Genomic DNA, 27,972 nt, shown 5'->3' with positions numbered 1-27,972 from the left:
TGTGACCACCATGGATAACAACATGGAAATTGATACCGCACGGTCGCCTGAGCCACACCATCTCTCGCCCACAAGCGACCCGGGCTCTATACCGACCCTAGATGGCTGGATCGAAAGTTTGATGACGTGCAAGCAACTAGCGGAGGAAGATGTGCGGCGGCTGTGCGATCGGGTGGGTGTCTCGCTGGAACCCGAGAAGGACCGGGAATTGATGAATTTTCTGCATTATAGGCAAGAGAAGTGTTGCAGGAGGAATCAAACGTGCAACCAGTGGTATGTTATTGTTCTTGTCCACTCCGGTCGGGATTCTCGCCCGCAGGAGCGCGCCGCTGACGTTCATCCGTCAGAAATGCCCTGTGACGGTGTGCGGTGATATACATGGCCAGTTCCATGACCTAATGGAGCTCTTCCGTATCGGCGGTCCTAACCCGGATACAAACTATCTCTTCATGGGTATGTTGGAGAACCCTTTGTCCCTCGGTCGGGGCGAGCTAGTGGGGCTCGGTGACCCAAGCTTGTTGTGATGTGCTCAACCAGCAATTTCTAACCCCACGACGCTTCCATCTTACAGGCGACTATGTTGACCGAGGATACTATTCCGTCGAGACTGTTACCCTCCTGGTTTGCCTGAAGATCCGCTACCCCCAGCGTATCACCATTCTCCGTGGCAACCACGAATCCCGCCAAATCACCCAGGTGTATGGCTTCTACGACGAGTGCCTCCGCAAATATGGCAACGCCAACGTCTGGAAATATTTCACCGACCTTTTCGATTACCTTCCCCTCACTGCTCTCATTGAAAATCAGATCTTCTGCCTGCACGGCGGGCTGAGCCCGTCCATCGATACCCTCGACAATATTCGCTCTTTGGATCGCATTCAAGAAGTCCCGCATGAAGGACCCATGTGTGATCTTCTTTGGAGTGATCCCGATGACCGCTGCGGCTGGGGAATCTCGCCTCGTGGTGCGGGATACACCTTCGGACAGGACATTTCGGAAGCATTCAACCATAACAACGGCTTGACTCTGGTTGCACGGGCACATCAACTGGTGATGGAGGGATATAACTGGTCACAGGACCGCAATGTGGTGACCATCTTCTCGGGTAAGACCACCTTGTTTTTTTTCGTTGTCGACCTTGTCTCGAGTTCTTGGACCAACGTTCACAATTTACTAACTCTGGCATACAGCACCCAATTACTGTTACCGCTGCGGCAACCAGGCCGCCATTATGGAGATTGACGAGCATTTGAAGTACACATTGTGCGTTGACCCATATACCCCGTCGCATTTGCGCTATGCTAACCCGCTCTGTCGACCTCCAGTCTACAATTTGACCCTTGCCCCCGAGCGGGAGAACCCATGGTATCGAGGCGTACGCCAGACTATTTCCTGTGATAGATTTCATTGTTGTCCTTCAGGAGGCTACTGGGCTAGCGCGGCAAGGAGGATGCATACGAACAAGGCCCTCGCTGCCGACTTAATTTTGTATGGTTTGATGCCTGGCCGTCTGTTGATACCAATCATGAAAATAAAAGACCCTTTTTGCGAGACGCGGAACTATCTTTGAATATTTTGACCCATTCAGCAGTGTGTTTACTGGTGATTGAACAAAAGTTCTCCGTAATAATGCCGTGCGGCTGTTGAAGTCCGAGCCACGAGAAAATACTCTGATAGATGTACGGAACACTACCACTGCTAATGTAGTTTTACTAATATTCACGTTACCAAGACGGTGTTCCAAAAAGCGCTGCGAAACGTAAGACCACCTTCCAGCTCAGCTTTCTCGAATTAATTTTCGTTCTAAAAGATTTGAAATCCAAATTACAAAAGAGAAGGGAATTCTATTTTCGTATTAAGATATCACACCTGAAAAATGCAAGCGGGCGTTATTAAGGCCTCCAGAGTGATATACAATGCAAATCAATAGCCAAATTTCAAGTACTAATCTTCTCGTCTTGACGAGAAGCATAAGGGATTCCCTCGGTACTACTATTCTCCACATCTTGCGGTGCCTGGTTGGTATCAAGACCTTGAGTCTGATCGTGGAGTTGGTTCTTCTGAATGTCCTGCTCGCCCCGGTAGTGTCGCACCTTGGAGCTACCGTTCGGCACATGGAAGCGCTTATCGACACGACCAAACAGGAAGATAATCACGACCAATATGTCAATTCCGAAGTCGAACACATAGAAACAAGCCTTGTGCATATAGCGCGGCGGGTCGGTAATCGGCCGGGGAGCCATCCAAGTTGTGCCAGCACGGAACGAGGCACCCAGACATAGAAGAGTTCCGGCCGTAAGGACGATGAGAGCCTTTGAGCGCCAGGATCCCGAGCCAAAAGGGGCAACGTGTTTCTCTTGTACGAAGAGCAGCATGAGGGCCACGATCGGGAGAGGAAGGAAAGAAACAATGGCGAAGTAGGTAACGCCGTAGAGCTGGATGTCGCGATCAATGCGGTGGGTGTTTGCGTTGAGAGTGTACATGCTTTGAATGACAACCGTGATGATCATGATAATGGTTAGAAGTACCAGTATATACAGCACCTTGAATGCCCAGGAGACCCCTCTTGACCAGCCAAATGTTTGGAATGCAGCACGCAGCATCCGTTGCGCATAGAGCAGGTTCAGGATGAATAGGAGCAAAACGCCGGCCGCGACGAAAATCTGTGAGGCGAGAGCGACGCGGATATTGTTCGGATAACAAGCCCAGGTGATGCGCATGACATTTGCGACGACCCGCGACATGCAAAAACCAAAGGTAACCGCAGAGGGGATAAACTTGTGACCCCTAGCGAGATTTCGACGAAAGATCGTCATATGGCAGATGCCGCAGGCGAGAAAGAGAGCAAGGAAAATCGAGCAGATGGGGACATCCACGTCGACTGTTGGGCGGCCACCCAGTTGGGCAATTTGAGGGGCGTAGGGGCCACCCATCGTGATGAAAGTTCGAGAGGAAAAGGGTCCTCGTTAGATCGATATCGTGAGGTCGACACTCAGCACAGGTGTGATAATCAGCAAGTGCCAGGTCTATATACAGCCCCTGTCCTCGAGTCTCTCCTTGGCATCGGGCACATTGACGCAGGGACGGAGGCCGAAGCTGCGCGAGGACAGCTAGGGCAGATCAACATGACGAGTCACTGGTTCTGGGTTCAAAGTTCCACCAAGAGCTTCGTGCAAAGTTTCCGAAGTCTGAGGGTACTGTCATTTTTGGCACGCTGACTCGGGCAGGAAGTCAATGTTGACGAATGGGCTGAGTGGACGAGCGCCAGGAGAGAGGGGCGAGGGCGGCGTTTCGCTCTCCGACCTGGTGCAAACGGAGGCCGAACCGCCGACTTCCCCGATCTCGTTTTCAAACTTGATCGCGCAAATCTCCATCTTGACTTTTCTCATATTAAACTAAGAAGGCTCCCCCGGCTGTTTTGACGCGGCATATCTGCTCAGCCAGAATGATGAATTCCACTATCAAGCCGCTGCACCTCACTGTGCAGTTAAGTTCCTAATTGGGAAACAGAAGCCGTTTTGCAACAAGAGCGGAAACCGCATGTTTTTCAATATCTGGCAGAGAAGGCTACATGCCTGGCGAATCAATATTGATTCTTGCCGGTAGGAAATTGTTTCATCATTAAAACATACAAAAGTTTGAGAGGCACAAAATGAACCAGTAAATCTAGCGGCCCTAGTGTATATGGTATCATCGGCGGTTAATTTCGCATTTAATCCGGCATTAGGAATTCCCGACTCCCTGAACCAGATGCAACATGTCGATGAAAAGAAAAGTGCAGTGGTTTCATTAGTTAATCTCTCTGTCCAAGGAATACTCAAAATGGTACATTCGGTTTGCTGTTGGCCTGCTCTCCATATGACAGTTCCACATCGTTGTCTGCTTAAATATAAATAGCTATGAAACCCTCCAAATGACCTATGGAAGGTGAACTCAAACATAAATGGTGGCTAGGTAGCCAAAAGATTCAATTAGAAAAGAATTGAGTATAAGACTCGATTTCGCGGACCGTTTCGATCTGAATGCATAACAGAATTCTCCGACTCATCGGATTTACGGATGCCGTCTTATGATAAAGCCAAGCCCTTTGCTTTCTGAGACAAGATCTCTTCTATCTCCTTCGCATGGGCAGAAAAGTGGTCGACGAGATTATCCCACATTTTCGGCTCATGTTCGTGCTTCTTCGTACTATTCCACGCATAGTCTGTGATGGTGAAAGGCCGACTGGACTCAAACATGAACGCGACCGAGGCTTCCGAGATCTGCATCACTGGCGGTACACTATCGCTGGCCGCCTTGAATTCCTCATATGCCACGCCATGAGGAACCACTGTATATCAAATTATAAGCATTTATAACAGAGTTGAGGATTTAATACGGTGTATACATACTGCCACATTCAAAGGATACGCTGCCGGGCTTGAAGGAGTCAGAGCGGCCACCATATTCACCATAGATAAGGCCCATCAGCTCGGACGCAACATTGCGATGGTAGTATGGAGGGCGGTATGTATCTAAAAGATATGTGTTAGGAGACGAAATTCTTTTTGGAGAGGGGCATGAAGGAGGGCGTACGAGAGGCAACGTCCCAGCGTGGAGAAAAGGTAAGAAGATCAGCCAAGGGGGCAGTCAGATCTCGCGACTTGGCCGTGAGGACGCAGAAGATAGATGGGTCAATGTGGTCTACGGAAATAGAGCCGACATTGACGAATTTGGTCAGGTCGTACTTATATGGGACCTGATATGGAAGTTAGCTTCCGCCTATCCCTCCAAGGTCAAAGGCTATTTCACCCACATAGTTGCCGTGCCAAGCCACTACGTCAAACGGACTGTGATTTTGTGTACTCTTGAAGAACTTCCCACCAAGTTTGTACACGATCTCCCAAGGTTCTTGAGCAATTTCATAGTGGGCGACCGGGCTCAAGAAATCCCGCGCGTTTGCTAGACCATTGGCTCCCAAGGGGCCGAGCTCTGGCAGTTCAAAGCAGGTCCCCCAGACTTCAAGGATATAGCCACGCGAAGGCCCATCGGGAAGTTCAACACGGAAGCGCAGACCACGCTGAATGACTACAATCTCTCCGGGCTGGACAAAGAGGGGGCCGAATTCAGTCTGGATATCCAGAGCACCTTGCTGCGGAACAATGAGAAACTCGCCGTCCGAGTTCACGAATGCTTTCTTTTTCATGCTAGTATTGGCAACATAGACATGAGTCGCTAGGCCTTCCCGTAGTGTGGGATCGCCAGAGCCAGCAATAGTTTTCAAGCCTGAGATGAAGTCGACCTCCTCGGTCTCTGGGATATCAAACGGATGCCATGCGAGTTGTGTGGGAGAAACATGAATGCGAGGGTTTAATGGCAAAAAGTTACACTCGGTGTCCTTATTGTCTGGCATCTCCGTCTATGAAAGCGTCAGCATTTCATAACTAGCTGTGATAGGTGTCTCCTATCAAGGACATACGAAGCCTTGGTGTGCCACGGCTGGGCGGGCGCGGTACAGCCAGGCCTTCTTGTTTGCGTGTCGCGGAGCGACAAAGGCCGTGGCAGTGATTTGCTCAGCGTACAGGCCAAAGCGAACATTTCGAGGACTATTCTGACCATGTGGAATTATGCCAGGAACAGCCTCTGATTCGAAGCTAAACACTACATCAGCTAGTTGAATTGCTGGACGTGATTTGCTCAGACATACGCGTTGCCAAACCCGGCTTGGTACTGGGGCAAGTGTTAGCAAGGTAGAACGGCCGCTCAGGGAGGAAGACTTGATAGTCATACCTTATAAGGATCATTCCGTCTCGTTGAGAAGGAAGGAATAGCTCCATCTTTCTGTGTCTCGGCCCAATGGAAGATCTTCTGGTATTCCTGGGGATCGGAAAGGGAACTTGTCGACGGCATGGTAGGCATACTTTGATAACACGGCTGAGGGCCCAAGGCGGCGAAAACAAAAAGGAAAAGAAAGCAAGATATTTTAGATGCTCATAATGCACAGGTAAACTAAACCACCTGGGAGTGATCGCTTCTATATAATCCTCCGCAACAGCGTCGGTCGACTCCAGGCTGTGGGGTCACGGCCCCTTGACGCCCAGACAAGACACATGCTCGTAAACGACGCCTGGGCGGGACCAAAGTAAGGCCGTGGCGAACAATTGAAGGGTCTAAAGCGCATCGTCATCGCACTGGTGCAGGCATCAGCTGAGCGGCAGGCGGCGCAAACTGTGCCCAATTTAGTGGTGACCAGCCTCGGACCAGCAACTTTGTATAGATATCGGCATCTCACAGGAACCTCGCTTTGCCGACCTCCCCGGAGCAGTCGATTACGATTCGTGCAGAGGCATTGTGGGGACCGAGCAGCCTCCAAAATCCAGGAAGACTGGATTCGCGGGCGGCGGTGACCCCACATGAGTCAGGTCTGAGTAACGGTGGAGGCGGTGATGCGTGGGGAGGCACAGTTAACAACAGTGCACTTGCGCTGTTTCACTACGATCCACCGGCCGCAAAAAATGTGAGCCCCCGGATCGAGACGGGCTGTTCTTGTCATCGGTGGGTCGTAACAATCTACAATAATCTCAGCAAAAGCAGCGGCAACGGGAGTCACTATAGTAAACAACTGCCGAGCACAGGTTCTAGGATTTTGTATTCATCAATGGTAAGTGGATCGGCCGCAATAGCTCTAGCAACAGACCGGATTGTAGACGAGGATCAAGGAAGGCAATTCAATTCCTGACACATGATAGGTCATACGATGCTGGGAAGTTTTCCCCTTCCTACATTTGGTAGGACTAGACTCAGCATTGGATGGAATAGATAGCGCTTTCTGGCGAGTTTTGTACTAGTATGGCTCTATCGCAGCTATGTTACTATAGAGAATACTTTAATTGAGCAGACTGATGCGCCCAGCCATCAGTGGAGCAAGGATAGGTAGGTAAACAGAGGTTCCCGCGGCCCTGAGAATTTTGCAATGCTCGACTCGCCTGCGAGCAGTAAACTGTGCCTCGTTGATCTCTTTGCACTCGCCAAGGGGTCCGAAGGCAAAACGATGGCTAGGAGACCATGGAGCTTCTCCGGACACAAAACGAATCCAAAGTTTGCGCATTTCCCGGCCTACAAATTGTGCAGGCGGATTGAAAGATAGATCAGCACCCTCAAAGAGGAAGAGAAGATCAACGGCATGATGAGCACGGCTCGATGCCTGCCAAGGATTTGGCTGATCCACGACATACTTGTAGACCTGCTTTTTGAGTGTCTGGAGCTTGTCCGCGACAACTTCTACAGGAAGTGTATATCGTGTATCATTGATCATATCTAAAACACCTAGCTTGGCAGCAGTCGGACGATCAGCAACAACTTGGTACAGCTTGCGAAGTGTCTCGCCCCATTGAGCATCGTTTTGGAATGCTGCAGCAAGAGTTTCACCGTCCCACTGTTCAATTCCATTGCGCCAGATGACCGACTGCAATCCAAATTAGAAAAGTTACCTCCGCTATGGGAATGATCTTGACATACTTCGTATTCTGTGTCGCCAATCATAAGCTCCTCCACTTGTTCTGGCCGGGTTTGCCAGTTTTCCAACTCAGGTTCATCCTGTATAAACATCGTATTGACGTTGCACTCTTTCAAAGCCTCGAGAAGAACAGGAACAGTTGATGCTCTCAGGGAAGCCTGGCCCTTATCTTGAACCTTGGATTCCAATTTCTCGATAAGCGCATCGCCGACCGCCACCGGCATTGGCGAGGACAGGTACAATGTACCCGATGCCAGAACTGCTCGTTTGACGGGCGGCCCGGTAATGAGATGAGCGTGGGTGTAGATAGCTCCAGCACTCTCACCGGACAAGGTAATATTTTGCTATTGCCCAGACATTAGTTCAAGTCATGCCAAAAGGGCAAAAATTTGCTTACTGGATCACCGCCAAACTCTGCGATGTTCTTGCGCACCCAATCGATACCAAGTCGCTGATCTTTCAACGCAAGATTCTTCTCTTTGCCATCTCCAAATGCGAATATATTTAGACGATAGTTAATAGACACAAAGATGATAGGTTTGTCAGCTTTGATAGAATCTGCCACGATTTTGTACGGGTCTTTTTTTCCATCAGCAGGTGCATACGCTCGTTAAGTCCTGCAAAACTTACCGCAGATCTTAGAAGCAGCAGAACAGAATGTAATGACCTGAGAGCCGCCATGAATCCACACCAGTACGGGCAACGGCTCTGTACCTTCCGATACTGGAGGACAACAAATTTCAAGATTCAGGCATTCAAATTCATCCTCTAGCTCCGGTGCGACTTTGAAGTCCTCGGGAACCCGAAGTAAATGGCGTACATCCACATCAACTTGCGGACATCGCGGTCTGCATGAAATATCAGTACAGGACAGAATCCATGATGGAGACAACTTCAAGTCTGCAATTTTAGAAAAAAAGGATAACAAACCCATATTTTGTGGCATCAACAACAGCCTCCTCAAAATCTTCTACGGGCACCGCCCTCTCAAACCGGGCTGGCACTCGGGCATACTTAATACCTAAAAAATGATGAACTGCTACATTCTCATCATTGCGCTGAATGCCCTGGAAAGTGGCATTCAGAGCCTTATGTTGGATTTCTGGTGCTGCCATGGTCATTAAAAATGAAGACTGTAATTGGTGAGTGAATAACAGTCATGAAGTACGAACAGTGGTGAGCAAAGAGACCAATTATATGGCGCACCTTAGCACGGCTAATATTATCTGCCTCAATTCCCGAACTGTCCACCATGGCCCCAGACCGATCGTGGTCCCAAGCCAAAACTTCCCACTTACGTCCCGTGGGGCTCCTGCGGGGAACCCACTTTGTGGGGGCATCTTAGTTTTCCGTCGGCTGGAAGGAACGGGTGTAGGAAAGCTGGAGGGGTTAATAAATTAGTGCTAGACTGTTCTATCTGCTGACCAGGCCTAAAGAGTAGAAATTAACATATTTGCGATCTTTCCTGAAGTGGTTTGAATCATTTCAATCACACTCTAAAAGGTACTTCACTGGTGAGCTTTGGACACGAGCGAGCTGCGACTACTAGGACACTATTGTACTTGAGGCGATAAATTATATCCTTGTTTTCGTCGACTTCAGAACATATCTCTTTTCATTTTTGGCATAGATGATTTTCCGAAAGATGACATTTTCGGCTGAATTAATCTTTCTTAACCGTCTCACGATTCATAAAAAATGCGACCAGTTGCTCCCCAGAGCTCAGCTGGGGAATGACACCTAGCTGGCCCTTTCAAAATGAAGACACTTATATACGTATATCCATTCATATATGTTGTTTGTAATACATTTTAAAATCAACCAATTTTATCTAATTGAGCTAAAATGTGCACCATTTTACATGCAAAGGTGTGCTAGTAATGATGGTTTCGCCGTGTATGTGCAAAAGACTTCAACAGGTATTGAACTAAATTCAACTCGATATTGTCTGTTCAGGATCACTCAATTGCTGTTCTCTTCCAATCCAACCACCAAGAAAGAAAAACGATGGAATAGCAGAAACACCAGCAATAAGACCCATCGCCCAGCCCATGGTACTCCAACCGGCATTCTGACGGATAAACCCAGCGAAGAAAGGCCCGATGAGACTGCCAGCGGCAAAACCCATGTTCGATAATCCAAAGGCCAAAGCCATTGCACCACCTGCACCAAATATTTCAGGCGACTGATCTTCCTTCTCTTTTACAGCGTGGAAAACTTCTGCGACCAATGGGGGCATTGCGACTGCCATACAGAGTCCAAGCATAGAGAGCAAAGCACACAAAATGATCTTATGATGCATTGAATTGTCTGTAACAAGTCGTAGAAGCACCGCTAATGGAACAGAGCAAATAAATGCTCCTGCGACGAGGTAACGTGGGGTTCGCGGATATCGGTCGATAATATAGCCTGTGATTGGATCGCTAATATGCGGCACGATCAATGCAATGAATATCAGGCCTTGGCCTGTCTGTTCCCAACGAAATGTCTCCTGTACAAAGAGTGGGAGGACGCTGTCAAAAGAGGTAAGGACCAAAGATATGACAAAGTACCCCCAGAGCGATACAACAAGGCGAGAGGAGCTCAGGAGGATGAGAATCTGCCCGAAGGGATTTCTTCTCCTTTTAGATGGCTTTTCTTGATTCTCATATGGCATGTCATCGATCGACGCTAATACTGGTGGATTTGACGTAGTAGCCAGTGAGCTCTTTTCTCCACTCCGCTGAACAGATGACAATGGTCTCGTTTCTGATGCCAGCCATCGTGCAGCATGTCGCTTTTCAATCAAAACCAATCGAAGGAAGATGTCGATGCCAATAAAACCAAAGGCAAGACCGAAGACTGAATAATATCCTCCATGTTCATAAAGTACACCTCCCAAGAGAGGCCCAGCAAGTGTACCTAAGCTTAGTGACATGGAAACATATCCAATTGCCTGTCCAAGCCCTTCTTTGCCAACGGTGTCAACTAAAAGCGCGATCCCGACTGTCCAAACCACGGCGGCGGTGGCACCTTGGAATAGACGACCGGCAATCCACAAACCGAGGTTGGTTCCGACGCAAAGTAAAGCTGTTGCAGCAGCCAGCGCAGCCAGGCCAATTAGGAAAGGCCATCGTCGGGACTCAGCTCGATCAGCTAAATATCCGACCACCGCTGCCAAAGAAGTTAGTGGGATGAAATAGTAGAGCAGTGTTTGGAGAGGAAACGTACGAGAGGACGCGAGCAATGCAGCTGAATACAAGGCCAGCAAAATTGAGGTCCACGATTGGACTGTAATTGAAAAAAACTTTTAGATTGTCATCCTTGTGTCACGGCAAAAGAGCTTACCTTGATCCTCTGTCAACCCAACTCTTCGCTCTAAGGCTGTAGGTGTCACAGGAACGATCTATGAAGATCGTTAGATACACAAGGTCCATGCTTAAATTAACCAAAGGGCATAGTTTATCAGCAACATACCAGGCCATATAAGAAGATATCCTATGATAGAGGCACAATTAGCTATTAATTTGGCAGCACCAACCCCTAAACCTCAGCACCCACTTACCGTGCAAGCAGCAAAAGAAACTGTGAACAGAATGAACCATCTCGCGGACCTGAGCTCCAAGAATTTCGGTCGAACAGGTTTCTGGCTGCCAAGACGCGGCCATAGGCTGTTGAGCGACCCCATCGTCGTACAAGAATGCAAGTTGGTTGCGGGTCTTACATCCACGTGGACCAGTTATGCAGGGTTTATGATGATTTCACCGGGCCTATAGTGTGCGATGGAGAGAAATTAAATCGCCAATATAGAGCAATGCGTCATTTTTGGGTCATTGTTCTTTTTTTTAAAAAAAAGAGAAGAATAAAACCTCCGATATTGTCGCTGCGCGAAAGCGAAGAATCTTGCAGAGACGGAACTAAAGTCAGGTCCGGGAACATCTCCGGGACCCGCGGGTCCCGGAGAAAAACGTGGTCCCTGAACGTTACTAGTACCAACTACTTCTCTGATTGCTCATCAATCCAACCCAAAGCTCGTTTCTTAACTTGAAGTTTTTATGACAGCACTATGGGGCTGTGTGGAAGGATGAGACTGGATGCTATTTTGTAACCGAGAGAAATTCCAACACACCGAACTTGGGAGGAAGATAGTACTTATGTTGGAGAGTGTTAGACTATCGTAAATCCATTATAAAACTAGTTATTACCCATACACTTTTCACAACATCAGAGTTTAGCCATAGGCTTAGTGTTTTTGAGAAGTTCCTTGAGCTGTCGTCGCAAAATCTTCCCACTAGGGCTCTTTGGAATCTGGTCGACAACACGGATACCGCCGCGCAATCGTTTATGGTTGGCGATCTTCGTGTTCAGCCACGAATGAACCCCGTCTAAAACCGTTTTGAGATCTCGACCCTTTGCCTGGCGACTCAGAACAACAAAGGCCAAAGGAAGCTCGGTCGCTCGATCCTCCACCCATACTCCAACAACGCCTGCATCTTCAATATCAGGGTGGTCGATCAGCTTGCCTTCCAGCTCGCTAGGAATGACTTGCAATCCCTTGTATTTTATCATCTCCTTAATACGATCTTGGATGGCAATATAGCCCTCCTTGTCCATAGTTGCGATGTCACCGGTTCGGAACCACCTAGTCCCATCAGTATCAACGTAGAAAGCGCTGTTGGTTGCCTCCTCGTTATTATAATAGCCTTGAGTCACATTGGGACCACGACACCAGATCTCAGCGGGTTTTGTGGACCCGTCTGGATTTATAGCAGCATCTTCCATTGTATCGGGGTCAACGAAGCGAAATTCCATGTTGTAGGTGATACAACCGACTCCTGAATCCCTCTTATCCATGCGATCATTCGGAATCGCAGTAGCCATCGGCGAGGTCTCTGTAAGACCCCAGGACTGGGTACAGAAGACCTCAGTTTTCCACACCTTTCGAAACTTCGCCTCCAAAGCAGAGGCAAGCTCATTTGTAAGAGGTGCTGCCGCAGACATGATTCGCTTAACACTTGTCAGATCATATTTGGATGTACGCTCATCCTTCACGATCATGAGTGCAATTGGTGGCACCAATGCAAGTTCGTCCGGTCGGTATTTCTGAACGCAGCCGAGATAGGTGTCCAGATCAAACTTCGGCATAACAACTACCGAAGTCCCCCAAACTAAACATTGGCACATGAAAAGATTGAGGCCGTAGATGTGACTGAATGGCAAGAAAGCGATTGCGGTACGTCTCTGAACCCGCTGCGAGGGCAGGCCGCTGTCCAACATATGAGCGCGCCATTGTTGCAAGTTCGATGTGAGATTTTGATGCGTGGTGATGACACCCTTGGATGGACCGGATGTGCCCGAAGAAAAGCAAATAAATGCAATTTTCTTGGCAGCCTCCGAAGGTTGAATAGCTGCGAGGGGTACGGGAGCGAACGTGCTGCCAAGATACTCGCAAGTGGGCTGGCCATTGATAGGTGAGGCACCATCTAGAAGGATAACCTTCTCAACGAAGGTACCTTCCACTGCCTTCTGGGCTATTGCGAGCAACGAAGAGTGGGCAATGATCAAGCGCGCCCTGCTCGTTATGAGTTGAGCATTCAGCTCCGGCGCCGTCAAGGCGGCGCTGGTCGGGGCGAGAATCCCCCTGCGCCGATGATCGAATGGCAGGCGATGGGGTATTCGATTGAGTTAGGGCTGAATAAAGCGACTACCTCGTCTGCTTTCAAGCCAAACGCCTGCTTCAGGCCGTTGGACAAGGACTTGGTCCGTTGAATGACATCCCCGAACGTGTAGTGTTTCTCTGACAGTGCATCGATGTACAAGGGGCGGTCCAGAGGTGTATTTTCAGGATTTGAGAAAAGGTAAGAAAGTAAATCGATGGATTCGATCTCAAGATTGGGAAATGGTGACCGATAAATCTTGGCTGGCATAGTGATGAAAAGGTGAAAAGGGCGGGTTTGTTCCAGGGGTTGAGAAACTAAGGAGCACGAACGCCGTTGAGAAAGGAAAGGGGCGGTACGTATTGTTATCAGTTTTAATAAATCAAGCTCACAATGCGACACCACACGCCAAGTTGATACTGCGTCTTATGTGATGTCCAACGTAATATGGATGAGCAGTCATGACAGCGGTTTGCCGCCCGTGAGTGCCGATGGACGCGGGTACCCCACTCCGCAGCTGCCCCCGCCTATAGAACCCCCGGATCCTGGGGAAATCCGATCCCGATGGAACCAGATTAAGATTCGCTGTAAACAGTTATCTCGGTTGATTAGTTGCTCGGTCTTAAAGATCCCTCGGTTGGATTATTCATGATACGGGTAGGGATCTCGGTACTATAACTAATCAAATACAGTCCCGAGGCTATGGGAGATCGATCCGCTTTCTATTAAGAAGCTTCACATTCTCGAATACTTCAATTTTAGAATTAACACCTAATTGCCAAGAAAGGGGCAATGGAAGGTCCAAATACCTTGCCTAGGGACCTGAACAATGCAGATTCTGGGGCCGACAAAATAATCATGATCAAGTGGTCTGGAATATAACAAACACTCTCGCTAATTCATCTAGCGGGACAACAGAGGCGCAGTCGAAAAGAACACTTCTACGCAAAGTTTCACCGCCAAATGCCTGAGAGGAAACATTAGCAGTAATTCCGCTTCGGCTAGGTCCATAAATTCGCGCGGAGAACCCAGTCTTGATCTTGCCAGGGGTGATGGCTGGCCACGGAGCAATCCCATGACAGAATTTGAAGAAGTCCTCGGCAAAGACCGTACAAACTGCTTGCTGTTCTGTCGTCAAGAACTCCCGGAAATTCTGGAAGAAGTATGTTACATCCAAGATGTGATTCGCGCGATTCTTCCACGGCCCATCCCAGGGGTTGCCCTCATTGAAGTAGTACACGTATGCATTTCCTCTCCAGCCTTGAGCGTAGGTAAGCGCCGGCGCATGGAAGACAATGTCCGTAAAATATGTCAGAACAGCCATAATTGCGTTCTCATCGGGGCTGTCTTCGGTAATATCATACGCTTGCAGAATGCGTTCTGCTATCTGGGGGTATGACGCAAGAGCTTCATTGATCGCGGAAACGAAGCGCCTAGCGCAATTGTTCTTCATTTTCGGTGCCATATATTCGAAGATACTCGCCTGGGGAACACGTCGATTAGTTAATGGCTTGGGAAGTGTCGGGAGACGTACATCAACTTCGGCATTTCCAACCAGCAAGTCTTGGCACCAGCTCTTTCCAGGAAGAGTATTTGAATCCATTTCGGCAAGCTTGGTGTACGTGACCCCAGGATAGACAATATCATTGTCGAGAGCGGGAGCCTGAAACACAGATGGAGGGAGCTTAGCAATCAACTTTTGCCCAGGCATCTCTAGTAAAGCCTTTACTCGCTCTTCGGCTGTAGCATCTGTTAAATCTAATGCAGCAACTGCTCTCTTATAGTTTTCCTCGTGCAATTCGTACGGAAGTGCCTTCGTAAGTAGCGAAGTACCACTCATAGCAATTGCACGTTTGAAAAGCGGTTTGGAGGATTGCAAGTGGTAAGTCACCGACGCTATTACCAGTCAGATAGAGACCCGTGGAAAAATACCGTTCAAACGGTTTCTTCAAGCCTTACCCGCCCCAGCGCTCATTCCCCCAACTGTGATGTTGTCAGGGTCTCCGCCAAAGTCAACAATATTTTTCCGGACCCATTCCAAAGCTACCCGCTGATCGCGAAGACCATTGTTTGCCTTGTAACCTGCATTGCGGAGCTCCTCAGAAGTCAGAAACCCCGCGGCCCCTAGACGATAACTGGAGGGAAGTTAGACACAAGTAAACTAGGAAATGAATCGTTGTTCTCATACTTAATAGCTACCACAACTGTAGGCAGGCTCCTGTCCTTCGATAATTTGACCAAGCGTGTAAGATCATATTGTGGCCACGAATTTGCTCCGACGAATAGGCCACCTCCATGAATGAAAAAAAGAACTGGGAGCTTCGAAGACGGGGTAGTATCTGAAGGTACAGCAATATTCAAATTCAAACAATCGAGATCTGACTGATACAGTTCTTTTTCGGGTAGAGAGTGCTGGACATGCCCCAATTCACGCTCACATCCGATAGGATGCGACAGTGCTGTGGGCCTATACTCGTCAATCTCGGTTCTGCATACCACAGAGAGGGTAAACTCACCCGTCTCTAGTCCCATCAAGAGTGCCAGAACCTCTCGACTCGATCAACTCTGCATCTGCAAATCTATTTTTTAAGTTCGCATATTTGATACCTAAGTACTGAGTGACACCGTCGCCACTCTTTCCGCGAATTTGACCCAGGGTACTTGTTTGCAAAGTCGTCGCCATGGTTCTGATAACGTTGTGTTTGCCTCGAAAGTAATTCCAACACGTGGTTTCACTTCGACAGGAGTGCTTTGCATACCATGCAGGCGTTCCCGTAGCTAGCCATTCTTTCAAAATCGGCGGGTCTTCACACCTTAAATAGGCAGCTGTCTTCTTGTACCTGCGCTACTACTTTGGTGGGGGTGGGGGCCGCGGGGTTGAGCTATGGGGGATTTCCGCGTTTCTCGGATAAACAACTGCCGGGGCTAATAAATTGAACGGGAGTAGTACCAAATGACATATTTGTTTGATCTAGTGGGTCTCTAGCTCTCTATCTATATCCGTACTGCGCATATCGAGTGAGAGCTCAGGAATATTCAACTGAAAGTATCATGAGCCGGAACTGGCTGCCAAAATCGCGCATGACAATAATAGCAAGCACCTCAAGCCTGGGATCATCGTCGTTCCCCTTTCTTCCTTTTCCTGTCTTCCTCCGCTCATTTAGAAGTTGTCGACTATTTTGAAATGTTCGTTGGATTCAAACAACCATCTAATGCAATCAACGTCATTTGGCTAGTTTTTCATCATCTTAAGACTATTTACTGCCTTGACCTCTAAATTGACATTTACTGCATATTGGTCTTGTGGACAAGCCCATGATCTGATCTTGTCTGGTGTCAGGCTTCTTCTGGAGATCAAGGATTTTTCGCTTTGTCTGCTATATCTATCCACTACATCTAGATTTTCGTGTGCCACATTCTAGGGAGACACTATGTTCACACTGATGATCAAGATCAAGCCTGGGCCAGAAAACAGCGAGATGGTATTGTTTCTGCAGAGTGAAGCCGAAATATTTAGAAAAATATATGTATGTATTCAGTTCAATCTTGAAGCCAAAAAGGGTGAAAAGAAGCTGAAGGCAGAGGGTTGGTCAAGTAGAGAATGAAAGAGAAAAATATATCGGAAGACAATGAGAATTTCAGGGTATAAAAATAAGCTTAACTTTGTCGATCTCCTAACATAGTAAGGCACGTGGGCTCCCTGTAAGGCCACAATTCCTTGTCCTTCACCTGCCAGCCGCCCACTCATTCACATGAACACAGGGCAAATTGAATTACTGACCCATTTAATATCTATTTAGGCAAAGGCAAAATGTCGCGTTTTATTAGGCAGGCGAACCCCCAGAACTCCATAGAAGATAGCAGTGAGCCTTTGAGTGCGAAAATATCAATCAAGAGACACCCTCTAGACAATATTTTCATTCTCTCCTTCCAGAATTCCTAAATCCTCTGTAATTTTCCAATATTCTCAATGGCTAAATTCTATGTATCTTTACTTCACCCCTGAAATGGAGGCATTTAAGCATTCGTCCATTAGCATCTTTCCTCCTCTCCTCTCACAACCTTTCCTCTGACCACAAATCTTGATATCTCTTATATCAATCACTTTGATCTTACAACTCATTTTGTTTGATATTAAATCATCTCTTGATTGGTCTCGCCCTTTTTAAGATGGCTAATCCAACATCTGGGAACTGGGATGATCCGGGTGTTTTGGATTCTGTTCTCTTCGCATCCGACGCTTTGAGCAACCTTTCCAGTGCCATATTCGGCCAGACTACTCCAGATGATATGGAGAGGGCTGAAATCGATGATCTTGTCACTGGAGTCGTACGAAACCCTGGAGTCCACACGTCTTCTCTAGATTGTGAGCCTGTCATTGACAACATATGCCTGGCATCCGATACTACGGCGGTCCTAGATGGGGATTTAGATTTCCAGGCTTCTACTGCGACAAACTCAGGTTTAATCAACTACTGGCTTATCCATGACATCGCTCTTCAGATGCCAGCGAATACCATCTTTAGGTCTTTGGAAGAAGTGCGAGAGAGCCAGCGCCAGGTCATGATGCTTCCCCAGGACAACACCATTCCACAATTCGCAAACCATGAGGCAACCCTGGTTTCCATCTTGGTCCAAGCAATGGAGAGCACAGATGAGGCCGAGGATTCGCTGAAGGTGATAAAAAAGTTTAAGAAGGATCAATACACTGAAGCTACCATCGAGGCCGTTTGCTGGGAAATTCTAGTTAGTGTACCCACTCCTTTTGTTCCCTTCCTCATGATTCTGATCCTCACATTCTCATATGCCAAACAGGGAGCAATGATCTATCGACACAAGGGTGGCGGTCCGTTAACTGCGGAAGGTAAAGGGAAGCCAGTGGGGACATTCCGCGAGCGATTCGACAACATGCACCGCGTCTTGAAGGCAAGTTCAGAGCGAAACACAACAAAATTATTAATATTTGAACTTTCTTGACGTTCATATTCCTCCAGCGGTCCAAGTCAATCTGCAAGCATGCCCTTGACAGCACCTACATCAATAAGCTTGCCGACGACCCCGTCGGGGCGTTGAAACGGGTAGAATCGAACAAGAAGGTCAATGCCCGGAAGTCAACCCAAATCAGCGCAGGCAGGAGAGTCCTAGCCAAATCAGCCCAGCATGGGTAAGCTCTCAAATCTCTCGACTCCCTTCAGGTGCCACAATCGCCTGTCTTTATGCAGGGGAAGCGTGGTCCTGTCGACCACGACAGGCAGGACCACCAAGAAGGGTGCTCAGCAATGAGAATTTGACTTCAACATTGTTTCACGGATGACGCGAGGCGGGAGGGTGGGTCTCCGTTGGCAATGCTTTTTGATTTGTCTGGCGTTCTTGATCGTTCTTGAGCTATTGATTTTTGATATGAAACTGAGGCATATTTGCTTGCGCATCTGATGTGGGAGCATTGAAACAGCTACCTGGCGCGAAGTTCGGTGATTATTATGCCCATGAAATAATTGCATACTCAGTTTTCAGTGAGACACCAACTCTTAAAATACCTGCTGGTAAACAATGAACAGCTCCGCCTACCACCGAAACAACAGCAGACATGGAAGGTATCTTTGTCCACTCACGAGGATCTTGCTTCGCCTATTTGGTAGACGTATGCCTATTTGCCAAGATGCTCGGGTCATAAGGAAGCTTCGATAGTCAAGAAAGGTGCTTCCGGCAAAAATATACTTGGAAAATCATTTAGAACCCCTTTTTCAAGAATGGTGAGCAGGGCGCTTATTACAATCAGACCATTTTATCATAATGGAATTATCCAACGCCTTTGATTCCACTAATTCTGTATACCAAATATGAAATGCTAATGTATTATCAATCCACAAAGCCTGCTTTTGACATGGTCAACATAATATCCTTCGTAAGTTGCCTCAATCGTTGTAGTTTGATTGCCGGGAACCATCCTTGTTGACTGCCGGCAGACCATACAAGGCACAAAGCTCTTCTTCTTGGGATTTACCCGACGCCTCCAGGACAGGCCGTTCAGCTTGGCATGCCACGCGAACAGCATGTCGGCGGTGTGGTGAAAAGCCATAGGAAGCGCTGTGAGTCTATGTCCAGTCAGTAAGGCAAGGATATTAAGCTTCAACTCTTAGTTGCACTTACTGTTGTCCGATTGTCCCAGAGGGCGACGTCATCCTTGCCCCACTGGAAACGAGCATGCATCTCCTGAGTGGTTGCAACCACATCCGTGAGGTAGCGAATGATTGCATCACTCTCTGCTTTGGGGATGCCAATGATCTTAGTCACAAATCCCGGGTTGAAGAATAATGCATTCCAACCAGTGACTGGGTTGGTTCGAATGAGCGGGTGCTCATTGGTAACAGGATCCCTTCGAACTGGCCGCCCAATCGCTCGAGAATCATTGGCCTGCATATCGGCTGAATGGAGGGCACTCAAGCCCTTGAGATAGGTTTGCATAAAGGGAGAGAGAATGTCATAGGCAGCGTATTGCGAAGACCAGAGGGTATCGCCACCACCCCCGGTGGGAGGGCCAGTGAGCAGCTTGAGAGAGGTATAAGATGGTGGTTGCTCTTCATATGTCACCTATCCGAGAACATTAGCAGGCGGTTGACGATGATATTGATTATCCTAGACAAGAAAACGTACATCAGAATGCCAAAGAAAACTTGGGCTGAACAAAGCACGGTTATCCCCAGCATTGTCCGCGGAGTAGACAACATGCACATCCTCGAGCCCCTTCTTTCGAGGTACGGAAGTGGTAGCATGCTAGGCGGTATTAGCATTTGCGATACATTGCTTCACTATTGTGATCCCGACTGACCTTGTGCAGTTTCCCAAAGTGTCGTCCCAGTTCTCGTTGGGCTTCAATATCAAAGTTCTTCTGAGCCCGGAAAAACACTACCCCTCGGTAGGCGATCAGACGAGCCAAGTCGTCCTTTTGAGCGCCTGTAAGCTTTGACAGATCCACACCATGAATCTCAGTTCCAATTTTGGGGTTATAGTCGAACACGGCTGTGGCATCTTGTAATAAGTTGCGGAATTTCGGGTCCCCCCGGAGCCCTCGATCCTGGTAGGGGGTATATTCCAACGGCTCCCAGTGGATGTCAGGGAATGTAGGCAATAGGTCTTCGTGGGCATAGTTGGTGTGTTGTTCCACGGTTGTCCGGCCAGGGACATAGCCAAACTTGTTGTTGCCGGCAACCTCCTTTGTGGGGATGATGATGTTTCCCACAGGCGAGGGTGCGATGGGTACTTCTAGTGACGGTGCCATGTCGAGCAGTTTGGCTTCAACTAGAGAATAAGTGTGGAGCGAGACTGCAGCGTGGAATCCGTGGTTTCAAGATCAAAGTGTCGAACAAAGTTTAGATGAGGCGCTGGCCTTTTTATAAGAATGGGGCACGCCTTGGTCAAACTGGGAACGGGGGAAATCAAGCTCCCGCGGAACCCAATAGGCCATGACTCAACCCCAGATAGCTCCTGTGCTGTTGAAGATCTTGCGTGATTCCCAGACTTGAAGCAATCGCGCCATCGGGCCAGCCCATCATTTCAGCGGCGACCAGGAGAACCACAAAATAGGAAGTCGAGAGCGGAGAGACAGGGTATTGAGACTTCATGGTTCGCCAGTGACGAAAGCAAGAATGGATCCGCAACAAGAGTCCGGTTCGTTCCCGTTCGTTCCCGGTGGTTCCCCAGACAGCGGCTAGGGGGGTTGATCACGCCATTGTGCTGACGTTGAAGGCAAGTTTTGCCATCTCTGCCGAATCGCTGGGGGTTCTTGAAGCCCCTGGGAAAATGAGGATCATGATTTCAAGATTCACCGCTGTTTCAAACTTGTACTCTCCGGGGCTCAGGGGGGCATCTGCAGACGCGGCCTCGGGGGAAGCATGGTCGAGCATGTTCCCGGTGGGGAGATAGTGTTTGATGATCGGGGATACGAGTGGAGGTTGTTTTTAGCAGCGGCAAGTTAGCGCGCTAATCGGCGATCACGCAAGAGTGGCGGACTTTTGGGAGCTCTGGTCCGTTGGCGCCGTCACATTGGCTCTGGGACCTCCAGTCGCATGGATCGCCCCGGAGATCCGGTTGAGTCGAGGTTCTAGTTCCTCGTCTCTGTCTGCCGGAGACGTTGGGGTGGCGTGGTCTAGCATTCTGGGGTTTTGCAAGTGTTTCATATCAATCACCTTGAATGAGGGAATCAAAATACGTCATTTACAGCGTTGTTAGCCAAGTTTATACTCTCATGTTGCCCTCCTTCTAATACTCCTCCGTATTGACTGAACTAGTAAATAAGACATCAGACGCAGTAGCGAAGATGGCTTGAGGATGCAGGATTCTCAATAGTCTTCGGGTTTATGCACCCAGTTAGATTGTATACGTTCTGACAAGAGAAAGGTAAGAAAAAGAGGTATCGTGGTTCGGCTGGTCCTGCGCATACTCCAAGGCCCGCCTATTGCATTAGTGTACAGGTTCAATGAAATCATCCGATCCTCGAGCTCTCTTAATTGATCCCGAGTCGACCATCTCCACCAGACAGAGGTCCAAGAGATACCTCCTGAACCTGCTCCGAAACGCTGCCCAATCGAGAAGCAACTCCCATGATACCGGCCTCGACATCCCCAAGTACAGCAGCCAGATCATTCACGGCCGACTTAGGAGTTCCCGCACCGGCACCATCGCGGGACTTGGAGCTGACGAACTCACTAATCTGGCGGTTCAGCGTGAGTTCCACGCTGTGTAGGTGGTCCTCGATCTCCTTGAGGTTGCCCTTGTAGCGATCCAGGACGGTGCCCATCTCATCCGACCTTTGCGAGAAGTAGTCCACCAAATTGACCGGGACACCATTGACACTAGTAGCGGTGGACGGATCACCCTCCACGTCATCGGGCAGGGCCAGGGTATTCTTGCGAGCCGAGCGCATCGAGTGTCGGTCTGGAACCTTCTGGTTTTGGGTGGACCACCAGCCACCGCCTCCCGCAGATTGATATTGCAGAGGCAGCTTCAGGGTATCAATGGCACGGAACGCAACCTGGGCTTCCGCTGCATCCCGCATCACCAGGCTGCGAAGTTGATCGATATCACCGGCATCGTTCTCTAGCGCATGCTGCATGGTTTCCAACTTTCCCTGCACAAACTCCACATCATTGGGGATCGTGGAGCCCTGCTTCTCAATGGTCGGAAGCATGTCCGCAACTTCGTGGCACACTTTCATCTGATTCAGGATGTAGTTATCGATGATCTCAATATGGTTGCGAATCTCATCGGCGCAGCTTTCAAACTTCGTCGTGGGGAGGAGATTGCTGACATCAACCTTCACGCCTTGAACGACGGTCCCTGTCGTCGTGTTCTGCTGTAATGATGGCTGGGTCTGAGTTGTACTTTGGTTGCCGAACAACGAAAGTGTGGGCTTTGGGGGTTGTTGCTGTTGAGGTTGTTGAGTGGTCTGGGCGCCGCCGCCACTATTATCATCGAAGTCATTAGTCCCAGATACTCAGATATAGGGCTCAGGGTAAATGCGCTTCTTCACTTACAACAGACCTCCAGTAGTTGAGGTACCGAGGCCACCAAAAGCACTGGGCTTTGCCTGGGACTGTGCAGTCGAAGTCGCACCCAGTCCTCCTCCGAAAAGACCACCTCCCGTTGCCCCGGATGTCCCAGATTGAGTAGTGCTAGAACCAAAAAGACCGCCTGACTGGGGTTGTGTAGTCGCCGTGGTTGTTGAGCCACCAAACAAGCCGCCTCCTGTGGCTCCGCTCTGTTGCTGATTTGCTGCAGTTCCGAGCATGTTAGATCCAGTAGCTTGTGGTTGTTGTGTAGAACCACCACCCAAGCCTCCAAAAAGACCTCCTGTCGGTTTAGCCTGCGATGTCGAGCTCGTGTTACCGAATAGACCGCCTGTGGTGGTGCCCGTTGCTCCCGGAGCAGCCGTAGAAGTTGTTTGGGTGCTAGAGCCTCCGCTGAGGGTGGAAAAAATGGTATGTTAGCTTCGCCAATCCAGAGAGTATTGGGCATATCTCAGCATCCCGCTGTCCCTGAAAATCCCGAATCGTCCAGCCACACTGACTGGATGACAGGTCAAACGTGGCTAAGCATGCACCTCCGGTACTTGCTTCAGCCATCTGCTCTATCGCAAGCAGCCTATCAAGCCTCCATTGGCTAGCACAAATATCTTAAGTCCCAATAAGAAGAAATTGATGGACCCGGTCGAACGAGAGTTTGTGAGAGCTTCCAAACTTGTCATGGAGGGGACGAGGCCAGGCCCGGAACCAGGTTGCTGAGGGGAGGGGACGAGGACTCACAACAATGGATTCGATGGGGTGGTGTTGATTGACAGACCGCCCGTAGTCGGCGCGGAGGTTTTGGGAGCAAACATGGTCCCTGGCAATTGGAATGCAGGACTGTAATGCGCCGTCTGGCAACAACAAAGATCGCCGCCGATAAGATTTGAGAGTGCCGGCCGTGGTTTTTCCGACGCCGGCCGCGCGCTTCTCCCGCGTTCCAGGACTACAGAGTATGCGAAATGAACCCGACAAAATAGCCTTATTGATGGCTGAAGTTCCGTCTTACGTACGAGCAGGATCTCGTTCATAGGTTAATTTTGCCGTTGCTGTGCGATGCTTCGGAGCTAGTATCCTAGATCTCCCTAGTGCCGTCGTCCTTCCACCACGATAAAAAGCTACAAAAAACCTCGAACGACTCGGGAAAAGAACAAGACGATACTTTTAGTTATCTTTTCCTGATGTCTCAGGGATAATTATCCACTACAAGATACCTCTGCGGGCTGTGCCTACCTTAACGGTCCTCATCGATTCCCACTATTCCTTGTGATGTTCAAGCTACTTGATTGAATCCGCCGAGTATAGACTTGGCAAGCCGTTCACTGGCTCTGCATTATCAAATATGCCTCACGTCGATACCAATGACTGGAAGCCAATTTGCGTGGCATCTACTACCGCACAAGATGATCAATTGTCCGAGATACCCAAGCAGCCTTACTTCAGGAGCGTTGAATGGACCCCAGACGGTACCACACTATTGGCGAACTCATCAGACCAATATATAAGATCCTTCATTCTGTAAGTAATTCCTTCAATTACCTGGATTGGATTCTCACTCATGATAAAGGCCCCCGGATCTGTTGGACAAGCCTCCGCATCAACTTTCGCCATACTCAACGCTTCCATCAGCAGAACCGACGTATGCCACAGCTATCTACCCGTTCTACAATCTACAAGATCCGTCCACTACTCTTTTCCTCTCATCAGTTCGGGACCATCCTATCCGATTATCTTCGACTCTTACCCCAGTCTCTGTAGCCAGTTACTCTTTGGTCAACCCCACCACCGAGGCATTCATGACCCCTCATTCCATGATATATCCGTCTACCCTGGGCGGAACTCACTTCCTTACGGGCTCTGATAGCCTGATTTGTTTATTTGATGTCTCACGCCCAGGAACAGATGGACCCGTCTCCTGGATGCCCACTATCCCCAGCAAGCGCAAGCAGATTGTGGGTGGCGGGGTCGGCATGAAAGGCATTGTTTCGGCGCTGGCTGTCAATCCAACAGGAGATGGCGTTCTAGCCGCTGGCACATTCACCAGACACGTTGCGTTGTATAGCAGCAATGGATCAGGAGAACTGCTCGGCACCTTTAGCGTGGCTAAGACCGATGCCAACCGTGACATCGGCGGCCGGGGGGTCACCCAACTCACGTGGAGTCCATGTGGTCGCTACCTTTATATCGCAGAGCGTAAAAGCGACGGTGTCCTGGTTTACGATGTTCGGGTTACTGGGCAGATGCTCGGCTACTTGCGAGGGCGAAAGGCTATGACAAACCAACGCATGCAGATCGATGTGGTGCCCTCGGGCACAGATGGCTCTCATGAGGTCTGGGCGGGAGGTACGGATGGTATCATGAGGGTATGGAAGGACCCTATTTATGCTGCTGGAGGTCAGGATCCGAGTTGGGAGTTCAAAGTTCACGAGGGTATGTTCTCCATGACCTACACCACTAATAGATATATAGCAGTGTTAACATATTATAGATGCTGTTGCGAGCACTGTTTTTCATCCCATGGGGAGTGTTGTCGCGACGTGTTCAGGCCAACGACATTTTGTTACTGATGATTCATTAGACGACCACAATAATGATCGCAACGCTATCAATCAGGCTGACAATAGCCTAAAAGTATGGTCAATGCCGTTCCTAGAAGGATCTGAAGGGAGTGGAACAAGTCCAAGAGAGACCGCAGAACGGAGTTAAGTAGAACCGCATGAGACTAATAAAAACAATACTTGATTTTTTGGTTTTTGTCTTTGTTTTTTTTTTACGCTTGATCTAATCAAGGTCTTAATCTCTGGCAAAATAAATGCTATCTTTCTCCGAAGATGAACTTATTCTGGAATGTGTTTTGAATCCGTGATGAAACAAACATCTATTGTTTATAATTCGCCCTGTAACTTGATCTCAGGGTAGACGAATTCCGTAACGCTCATAAGGGAAGTTTTCTAGTGTCTTGAGAATCTGACCGAATCCATCTCCAATGTCGCCAGGCTTTCCGGCCCCATTGATACGCCAAGCTTGTAGCTCTTCGGCCTCCTTTTCAGGAGCAGACTTCTCCTCTTCCTTGTGCTCGCCCGTCCGACCAGCGAGAACTTCATCCTCGCGGCCCTTATAGGTCTCTAGGAGACCAGGATGAGGGCACCAGACAACTTGCATGCCTGCACGACGCCCGGCCTCGACGCCAGGAACTGCATCCTCAAATACAAGGCACTCTTCCGGCTTGACCTCTGTTTGGCCCTTGCTGCGCAAGTCCGCGTTAATGGTTTCCAGAGCCAGCAAGTAAATATCCGGCAGCGGTTTGCCACGACCCTTGCCAATACGGGGATCATCACCGAGAACCCGGTGAACCTCAGGAAATGCGGCAAACAGATCCCGCATGTGTTGGGTCTTCAGCTTGAAATTCTTACTGTGCGAGGAGGTTGCCAATGCGATATGAACTGGCTGGTCGGTAGACTGTGTCGACACAAGAGATGCCAAGAGATTAGGGACCCCGGGAAGTGCCTGGCACTGCGGGAAGTACTTGGCCTGGAGGGAAGCCTGTTTAACCGCGGTTTCTTCAGGTGTGATAGGCAGCTGAGCCCAGTCATGGAAGATTTTGCTAGCCTGTATAGATCGTAAGTATCTAACTCCAGATACCCAGATAGACAGCTGATATCATACCTCAGGCTGCGGGCGGCCTTGGAGCTGTGCCTTAATGGACCAGGGAAGAGTGGGCTTGCCATACATTTGAAGCACCTCATTTGTGATCTGGGTGTACTTGTCTTCAGAGTCGATGAGCAAGCCATCCATGTCAAACAGACATGCCCGAATACGGGGACGTCTTCCACATTGTCAATTGCATGTAGGAAAATGCAGTCAAGGACATTGACTTACTCCTTTTCATTCACCATCTTGAATTCTTGTCTTTTCACGGTTTAAACAGAGCGGGAAGACAAGGCTTTGGGGTGCGATAAGCACATTTGGCGCGGGGTGCTTATCGTGAATCCCGTGATCCGGTTTGGCCAACACCGACTGTCCTTCTATTTTCTCAGTCGGACTATTCGCAAGATGGCGGATGTGAGCGATCAGAAACCTGTCCCAAGACATGGAAATTCGGCCGCTCCAACTGACACTGGGGCTGAGAGTGACGAGGAAGTGTTTCATGATGCCCGGTTCCCTGCGGAGGAAGAGGCTGTAAGTTGGAGTCAATCGCCCAGAATAATATTAAAGCTCCCCAAGGATGCTGAGACAGTGCTTACTGGTGTTTTAAATAGGAGTTGGTGAAGGAAACTCACAACATCAAAGCAGAAGCGAATAAACTGTTCAGCTCGGCGTGTTATGACCAGGCCATCTCTTCCTACGACAGAGCCCTCTCGTGCTGCCCGAATTATCTTGACTACGATGTCGCAGTTTTGCGAAGTAACATTGCCGCATGCTATTTGAAATTGGAAGATTGGAAAGCAGCCGTTGACTCGGCAACTGCATCCCTCGATCGTCTCGACAAGATAATCCCTTCCCAACCCGAGAATCCAAAGGATTCGAAGAAACTGAATACTTCAGGCAACGATGCCGTGGTCGAAATATCAGGCGATGACGCACAATCGGAGGAGACAGAGCTCAAGCGTTTAAAGGAATCGGATGAGCAGCGCACCAATGTCATGCGGATTCGGGCCAAATCTCTCATGCGACGTGCGAAAGCCAAGTCTCAAATGAACGGCTGGGCAAACCTGCAGGGTGCCATGGAGGACTACCAATCTCTCTCATCTATGGAAAATCTTCCGCCGGACGAAAAACGAATAGTACAGCGGGCGCTCCGAGAGCTGCCCGATAGGATCAAAGAGGCGCGAGAAAAGGAGGTGGGCGAAATGATGTCAAAGATGAAGGACGTAAGTCGAATAAATCCTGAGTCCCGCTAGCTGCCGGAGACCTTAAGACTAATCTTCCTAGTTGGGCAATGGTATATTGAAACCATTTGGTCTGTCAACAGACAACTTTAAGTTTGTTCAAGACCCCAAAACCGGCGGCTACTCTATGAATTTCCAGTCTTAAACAGCGTTCAAGAGATGAGCTGCCTCTATGACTTGCCGGTTTCCTCACGTGGAAACTAAATGTTCTACCGTCTATATTAAAATCACTCGATGCAAATATCCAGATATGCATGAGCTGTTACGGAGAATCTATGTACCTACCTTTTTAAGATGCCTTTTCTGTCATTTTCTTGGAAATCTTGTTTCTTTGAAGGATAATTTCAAAGATAAAATGTGTTTGGATCTGTGAGAGGAGATGATCATATTGA

The 27,972-nt window shown here is 48.9% G+C and overlaps 14 protein-coding genes across 14 annotated transcripts; 4 read left to right on the top strand and 10 right to left on the bottom strand.

Annotated features, from left to right (window-relative positions):
- Positions 1-10: 10 nt before the first annotated feature.
- On the top strand, positions 11-1,408 carry N7462_005183 (serine/threonine-protein phosphatase; the record flags this gene model as incomplete). Its single annotated transcript, XM_057076908.1, has 6 exons — positions 11-172; positions 232-273; positions 348-453; positions 572-1,105; positions 1,191-1,263; positions 1,326-1,408. The coding sequence occupies 6 exons, from the start codon at positions 11-13 to the stop codon at positions 1,396-1,398; spliced, it is 990 nt and encodes a 329-aa protein (XP_056936413.1). The 3' UTR covers positions 1,399-1,408.
- A 529-nt stretch (positions 1,409-1,937) lies between these two features.
- On the bottom strand, positions 1,938-2,933 carry N7462_005182 (uncharacterized protein; the record flags this gene model as incomplete). Its single annotated transcript, XM_057076907.1, has 1 exon — positions 1,938-2,933. One exon carries the CDS (start codon positions 2,931-2,933, stop codon positions 1,938-1,940), a length of 996 nt encoding a protein of 331 aa, XP_056936412.1.
- A 1,134-nt stretch (positions 2,934-4,067) lies between these two features.
- On the bottom strand, positions 4,068-5,889 carry N7462_005181 (putative homogentisate 1,2-dioxygenase; the record flags this gene model as incomplete). Its single annotated transcript, XM_057076906.1, has 7 exons — positions 4,068-4,330; positions 4,392-4,514; positions 4,576-4,738; positions 4,796-5,398; positions 5,459-5,633; positions 5,687-5,709; positions 5,770-5,889. The coding sequence occupies 7 exons, from the start codon at positions 5,887-5,889 to the stop codon at positions 4,068-4,070; spliced, it is 1,470 nt and encodes a 489-aa protein (XP_056936411.1).
- A 976-nt stretch (positions 5,890-6,865) lies between these two features.
- N7462_005180 (uncharacterized protein) lies at positions 6,866-8,610 on the bottom strand (the record flags this gene model as incomplete). The annotated part of the gene is made up of 5 exons (XM_057076905.1): positions 6,866-7,444; positions 7,498-7,839; positions 7,893-8,074; positions 8,126-8,343; positions 8,426-8,610. 5 exons carry the CDS (start codon positions 8,608-8,610, stop codon positions 6,866-6,868), a joined length of 1,506 nt encoding a protein of 501 aa, XP_056936410.1.
- Positions 8,611-9,428: 818 nt separating this feature from the next.
- N7462_005179 (MFS transporter) lies at positions 9,429-11,162 on the bottom strand (the record flags this gene model as incomplete). The annotated part of the gene is made up of 5 exons (XM_057076904.1): positions 9,429-10,648; positions 10,706-10,765; positions 10,823-10,880; positions 10,952-10,972; positions 11,040-11,162. The coding sequence occupies 5 exons, from the start codon at positions 11,160-11,162 to the stop codon at positions 9,429-9,431; spliced, it is 1,482 nt and encodes a 493-aa protein (XP_056936409.1).
- Positions 11,163-11,698: 536 nt separating this feature from the next.
- N7462_005178 (uncharacterized protein) lies at positions 11,699-13,401 on the bottom strand (the record flags this gene model as incomplete). The annotated part of the gene is made up of 2 exons (XM_057076903.1): positions 11,699-13,115; positions 13,205-13,401. The coding sequence occupies 2 exons, from the start codon at positions 13,399-13,401 to the stop codon at positions 11,699-11,701; spliced, it is 1,614 nt and encodes a 537-aa protein (XP_056936408.1).
- A 592-nt stretch (positions 13,402-13,993) lies between these two features.
- Positions 13,994-15,814, bottom strand: N7462_005177 (uncharacterized protein; the record flags this gene model as incomplete). The annotated part of the gene is made up of 4 exons (XM_057076902.1): positions 13,994-15,027; positions 15,091-15,266; positions 15,320-15,598; positions 15,648-15,814. The coding sequence occupies 4 exons, from the start codon at positions 15,812-15,814 to the stop codon at positions 13,994-13,996; spliced, it is 1,656 nt and encodes a 551-aa protein (XP_056936407.1).
- A 1,487-nt stretch (positions 15,815-17,301) lies between these two features.
- On the top strand, positions 17,302-18,108 carry N7462_005176 (uncharacterized protein; the record flags this gene model as incomplete). The annotated part of the gene is made up of 1 exon (XM_057076901.1): positions 17,302-18,108. The coding sequence occupies one exon, from the start codon at positions 17,302-17,304 to the stop codon at positions 18,106-18,108; it is 807 nt and encodes a 268-aa protein (XP_056936406.1).
- A 938-nt stretch (positions 18,109-19,046) lies between these two features.
- Positions 19,047-20,410, bottom strand: N7462_005175 (TauD/TfdA dioxygenase family protein; the record flags this gene model as incomplete). Its single annotated transcript, XM_057076900.1, has 4 exons — positions 19,047-19,226; positions 19,282-19,722; positions 19,786-19,905; positions 19,961-20,410. The coding sequence occupies 4 exons, from the start codon at positions 20,408-20,410 to the stop codon at positions 19,047-19,049; spliced, it is 1,191 nt and encodes a 396-aa protein (XP_056936405.1).
- Positions 20,411-20,852: 442 nt separating this feature from the next.
- Positions 20,853-21,035, bottom strand: N7462_005174 (uncharacterized protein; the record flags this gene model as incomplete). Its single annotated transcript, XM_057076899.1, has 1 exon — positions 20,853-21,035. The coding sequence occupies one exon, from the start codon at positions 21,033-21,035 to the stop codon at positions 20,853-20,855; it is 183 nt and encodes a 60-aa protein (XP_056936404.1).
- Positions 21,036-21,634: 599 nt separating this feature from the next.
- Positions 21,635-23,506, bottom strand: N7462_005173 (uncharacterized protein; the record flags this gene model as incomplete). The annotated part of the gene is made up of 3 exons (XM_057076898.1): positions 21,635-22,592; positions 22,665-23,090; positions 23,433-23,506. 3 exons carry the CDS (start codon positions 23,504-23,506, stop codon positions 21,635-21,637), a joined length of 1,458 nt encoding a protein of 485 aa, XP_056936403.1.
- Positions 23,507-24,033: 527 nt separating this feature from the next.
- Positions 24,034-25,397, top strand: N7462_005172 (uncharacterized protein; the record flags this gene model as incomplete). The annotated part of the gene is made up of 3 exons (XM_057076897.1): positions 24,034-24,209; positions 24,259-25,121; positions 25,180-25,397. The coding sequence occupies 3 exons, from the start codon at positions 24,034-24,036 to the stop codon at positions 25,395-25,397; spliced, it is 1,257 nt and encodes a 418-aa protein (XP_056936402.1).
- A 204-nt stretch (positions 25,398-25,601) lies between these two features.
- Positions 25,602-26,587, bottom strand: N7462_005171 (haloacid dehalogenase superfamily protein; the record flags this gene model as incomplete). Its single annotated transcript, XM_057076896.1, has 3 exons — positions 25,602-26,300; positions 26,358-26,517; positions 26,571-26,587. 3 exons carry the CDS (start codon positions 26,585-26,587, stop codon positions 25,602-25,604), a joined length of 876 nt encoding a protein of 291 aa, XP_056936401.1.
- A 157-nt stretch (positions 26,588-26,744) lies between these two features.
- Positions 26,745-27,725, top strand: N7462_005170 (uncharacterized protein; the record flags this gene model as incomplete). The annotated part of the gene is made up of 3 exons (XM_057076895.1): positions 26,745-26,870; positions 26,951-27,562; positions 27,624-27,725. The coding sequence occupies 3 exons, from the start codon at positions 26,745-26,747 to the stop codon at positions 27,723-27,725; spliced, it is 840 nt and encodes a 279-aa protein (XP_056936400.1).
- Between the last annotated feature and the right edge of the window lie 247 nt (positions 27,726-27,972).

Source organism: Penicillium macrosclerotiorum, assembly GCF_028827735.1.
Source record: "Penicillium macrosclerotiorum strain IBT 26536 chromosome Unknown utg000003l_segment0_segment0, whole genome shotgun sequence".
Taxonomy (NCBI): domain Eukaryota; kingdom Fungi; phylum Ascomycota; class Eurotiomycetes; order Eurotiales; family Aspergillaceae; genus Penicillium; species Penicillium macrosclerotiorum.
The sequence above is the reverse complement of the archived record's forward strand: the minus strand, read 5'-3'. Positions and strand labels throughout refer to the sequence as shown.